At 41.7% G+C, this 5,015-nt stretch overlaps 1 protein-coding gene across 1 annotated transcript in view; it reads left to right on the forward strand.

The window, feature by feature from the left end:
- Positions 1–556: 556 nt before the first annotated feature.
- osgn1 (oxidative stress induced growth inhibitor 1) overlaps positions 557–5,015 on the forward strand; it is a gene marked incomplete at its 3' end in the record, with an annotated part of 10,179 nt that continues 5,720 nt past the window's right edge. The window contains exons 1-2 of the mRNA XM_079218196.1: positions 557–615; positions 4,448–4,511. Of these exons, the coding sequence (XP_079074322.1) occupies positions 4,454–4,511 (58 nt within the window). The 5' untranslated portion in view covers positions 557–615; positions 4,448–4,453. The remainder of the gene's footprint in view (positions 616–4,447; positions 4,512–5,015) is intronic.

A 5,015-nucleotide genomic window follows, 5' to 3' on the forward strand; every position in this document is an offset into this window, starting at 1 on the left:
AGCGCCCACTGCGTTTACATTTCCGGAAACCACCACCGCGACCAAAATAATATACATTAGAATTGTGTTTTTTTTCCGAATTAGTATTGTGCTGAAAAGTTAAGATAGCCTAAACTACACACACACATTGAAATACATCTGCAGTATGTTATCTACAGAAAATCTTTGTCGTAAGTAAAGTATCTTCAATATCTGTTACCGAACAGGAGCCCTAGGCTACTTCCGTGGGTTATGTCGTCCTCGTGTCTTCTCCTCGCATACATAGACGAACTTTGTTTTTCTGACGACATCGCGGGTGAGGGGGGAGAGAGAGAGCGAGAGAGAGTGTGAGTGAGAGAGAGAGAGATACAGTGCCGGCAGCAGAGGTCGCTTCTGATTGGTCCGCGGGGCTGGACTCGGCAGCAGCAGTATATATATAATCTGTGAATGTGCAGCTCTGAGCGGCAGTTAGAGGGTTTTTTTTTAATTCGCGTCGCACATGTACGGAAGAAACCGAATAAAGAGCGTGGAGGAATGAGACACAGAGCCGAAGAAGACATTAACAGACTAATTTCTCCTTCTGATAGCCGAAAGGAAGGTCACAGAGAGCCGGCATCACCGGGGAAAGACACCCGTGTGAGTAAATCGTCCTCTTTGATTTACAAGCAAGTGGCGCGTGCGTTGAAAAGCGGACGTTCCGAAAGGAGCCGTTAGCTTCAAACGTGTACAGTAAAACGGCTCGCGCTGACGTGACCGCTTTGCGTGAGTCACGTCAGCGCGAGCCGGCGGGTGGGCGGGTGCTTCTGTGTGTGTGCGCGCGCGTACACATATCCAGTCACATACCGGCGGGAACCCGCCGGTATTACCCGGTAAACCGGTGACATCTTTACTTACCGGAGCTATTTGTAAACATTCTGAACATTAATACAGTGGTTAAAACGACCGTTGGCGATGAGAGGATGAAGTCACCGTGAAGATAAAAGCGTGTGCGCGTGGTCGTGGGAGCGTCTCCCCGCTCTTTGTTTACATAGCCGGGCAAACCGCGCGTGCTTTTTTTAGTGCACGTGAGCCTGCCTCACTTGCTAGCTGGTTACAGCTGATAGCCGGCTCGCGGTAGACATGTTGAGAGCCGTGAGAGGCAATCGAATACCGCATAAGCTCATTAATATATATTAATAATGTGTTAATAAATATATTTTTTAACAATAAAACCCACCCAAAGAAGCCCCATATATAAATGTATTATATAGTACTTTTTACAGACAGAGGTCACAAAGTGAGTAGAAAAAGCCTAGTGAGTACTACTGTACTTGAGTAGGGTTTTTACTGCAGAGGCCTGCTTTTACTTGTTGGGAAGTATTTTAAAAGTATTACTACTGAATACTTCCTCACTGAAGTTAAACACAAGTGAACGCTGAGTTCACTGCAAGGTGTCCTCGAAGTCCTCTTCCTAAACTTGAGTAAAAGTTAAACAAAATACTTAAGACGTGTACTTGTGTAAAAGTACAAAAGTATTAACATTACAATTTACTTAAAGCAGAATAGAGTATTAAAAATGCAGAATGGTCCTTTTTTTTAAGAATACTGTTAAGAAAGTTAATAATTATTTACTTTAGTGTTTCAGCTGGTAGACGTGGGGCTAATTGCATGGATGTTTAAATACATCAAGATGCATTTGTTTATTTTACTTCGCAGTAATAAGCTCAATCTGCCAAGTAACTAAAGAAATCCAATCAAATGTAGCGCAGTACAGTAAAAGTACAACATGTGCCTCTGAGATGTAGTGGAGTACAAGTACGTAGCTGGAAAATAAACCTGTTCTTTTACATTTTTTACGGTCAGTACAACAGATCATTATGCAAATACAGTGTTTTCTGCAGCACCATCGTCATAAAGTATCTGCTAGACGAGCACCCGTATCAACTACACACCAGTTTGTTGGGTTTACTGGACTGGGCCGCTGTCACAGATCCCAGCATGTGTTCAGTGGGGCAGATCATTAAAATCTCATTAGCGGTTTGACCGGCGCAGTCGGCAGATGTCCTCCAAGACGCCACCGCTGCTGGTGCCATGTGAAGTCACAGGGGCGTCGCGTATAAAATAAAATAAAAGACAGCTTGTGTATTAAAAATAACCCCAGCAGCTGGATAAGACTCTGGGCTTTGCTATATTTGCTGCAGAGGAATATGACCCCTGTGACCGCAAAGGGCCGGATCTTCCTTCTGCAATGTTTTTGCAAAATTGCAACTTCATGTCATGGATAAAAAAAACACTCTGTCACACAGCTTCAAACTTTTAAATGTGATCCAACATTCTTTTTTTTGCTATTTATTTCATTTTTTGTGTGAATTCTTTGTTTGCTTTTCACCATCAGACAAACCCATAAAGTAAAAGACGACGTGGCGTTGTTAGAAATTGGTTTCGTGCCAATAAGAAAACATTATTATTATTTTTGGATACCTTTTCTTTAAGGAATGTATTAACATTTCTTTAATAACATCATAATAATTTAAGAAAAAAAGTTGTCTAAACTGGTACTGATTCCTAAATATTTAAGTTTCTTTCTCAGTAAAAGAGAAGATACATATTCATTCATATAATTATTCACCTTTACCTGTGTCTATAAATACTGCTGTAGCAAAAAAAACCTCTTTCTATATATATATTATTTGTTGTGAAGGTCATAGTCATTGAATGTGTTTTTATTTTATTTCAATGAATCTTTATTTAAATTCCTAATCTGCTGCCGAGGTCTTGAAGTGGTGGTAATGTGCAGATTGTGCGAGAGATACGTCATCAGATTTTATTTTTTAATTAAATGTCAGGAAGAGCTTCATGTCATATTTTATCTGCTTTAAACAAATAAAAAGTTGGTATAAATGTAGATATCCTCTCCTATTGATCGCAGGACGCCGGATTGAATCAAATCCATTTTAATATCGCGACAGACTTTGTGCCATCACCAAAATACTGTTGTATCTCAACCAAAGTGCTGAGTCATCGTCACCACGCAACCTGATAATGACGACATTGCTGCAGACGTTCGGCTCATTTTAAAAATTTGGTGCAGCGAGCTAATTAAAACAGGTTCATCCTCCCATAAACCGAGAAGGGGAACCGGTCTGACATGCAGGTTCTGCATCCAGAAAGAAGACCCCACATCTTACACTCAGAACAAGATGACGGGGAAATGTCCTGAGGCGTTGGTCTCCTCTTTCACTGCAGCGTCCGCTGCCTGAAGAATTTAGGGGAAAGCAACCTCTAAACAAACAACCTCTGGGCTTGTTGCCAACTTCTGCTCTTATGTAACCCTCTTTTTTATCTCTTCCTCAACATCTCTCTGTCTTGTTCCTCTTTTCTGCCCTCCCTCCTCCTTTCCCACCCTCCCTTCCCCTCCCTCCTCCTCCCTTCATTCGTTTCGCACGCCTCATGTTTTACTTTCTGCATGACTCGGCAGATTGTTTTCCCTCGTCTCACCCCGTCCCTAGTTAGATCACGGTCAGCATCGTGATCAGTGTGCTCTTAATCCTTTACCCGTGTGTGTGTGTGTGTGTGTGTGTGTGTGTGTGTGTTTTGAAACGACAGGACAGTGAACAATGAGCTTTAACAGTGTGCAATGTTTGTGCAGAAGATACAATGACAAACGTTGCTTTCATTTCAGAATATCAATAACCGAAAGTTTGAATCTCGTCTGTTTATTAAACGGTTTGTAATCTCGTGATCCTGGAAAAGTCTCGGAGTCTAAAAACGGCGGTTTACAAGTTTTTTGGGGGGAAAATGGCTAAACCTGGAAAGTTTTGTCAATGTCAAGGACGTAGACAGCCGTGTAATAAATAACGTGTTCATGTTCAGTCACGTTGTTCTCTGCATGCCTCAATTGCTGATAAATGTAGCAGCCACACCCACACACACACACACACCCACACACACACACCCACACACACCCACACACACACACACCCCTCCCAATCACACCAGACGTGAATGAGGCGAATATTGAAGTGGACGTGCACGTTGTGATTATATATGACGAGCAGACAAAGCGGTTGTGTGTGTGGTCAAACCTCGTGTGTCATGTGACATGTGTCATGTGACATGTGTCATGTCTTTAATCCCACTTCCAGTCTGTTGGGTTCCAACGCTGTTTATAGTGAAACATACAAAAAATATTTTGTATCTGCGGGACAATAAACATGTAATTGTTGCGCCTTCTGCCTTTTATCTCAGTGTGTGTGTGTGTGTGTGTGTGTGTGTGTGTGTGTGTGTGTGTGTGTGTGTGTGTGTGTGTGTGTGTGAGAGTCAGAGGTCAGTGGAAATGTACTGACTGACCATTGTGCCGTTGACAATGATTAACTAATTCACCCCTGCTCTACTTTCTCTTGGATAACAGCGGCGATAATGGACGTTATCTTGATGGATGATGATGATAATAATAATAATAATAATAATAATGTCTTTCTCTCCTCAGATAAAAATGGATCGTCACGATAAAGAAATTATCCCCGGAGAGATTTTGCCCGTCGTGATCATCGGTAAGAAAACACGATTGCACTTTGTCTTTTTGATTATACAGCATTAAAAAAAAAAAAAAAACCCTCAAAGGAGAGGCGAGTAGATGTGTAGATAACTACAGTATGACATAGCACAACTCCCCTTTTTCCTACCTTCTCCCAAGCACCCGAACGCACCAAAAAAAAACAACCGCTCTCACACTCTCGGCAGCATTACAAGGTAACTATGAAGTAAAAACATGACGAGACATTCAAGCACCACTAGATGAAAACTAATACATACATATACATATATCATATATGTAATATATATATTACAAATAAGGGCACGTTTTGCCAAAGAAAATGGATAAAGGAGGAGCGCTTCAGTCCAGGATCAATATTCACAGCTTGACTTTAGCAGCAGGTTGTCGAAGACGATCGCACATCCATTGTTGTTCTTAGAAAGTGTTGACATCAGCCGCCGCAGGAAGTGTTGCGCAGATTTCCGAGTAACAGTTTTTTTCTTACAAAATCAAAAGTCAG

Source organism: Taurulus bubalis (assembly GCF_910589615.1).
Source record: "Taurulus bubalis genome assembly, chromosome: 5".
Taxonomy (NCBI): Eukaryota; Metazoa; Chordata; class Actinopteri; order Perciformes; family Cottidae; genus Taurulus; species Taurulus bubalis.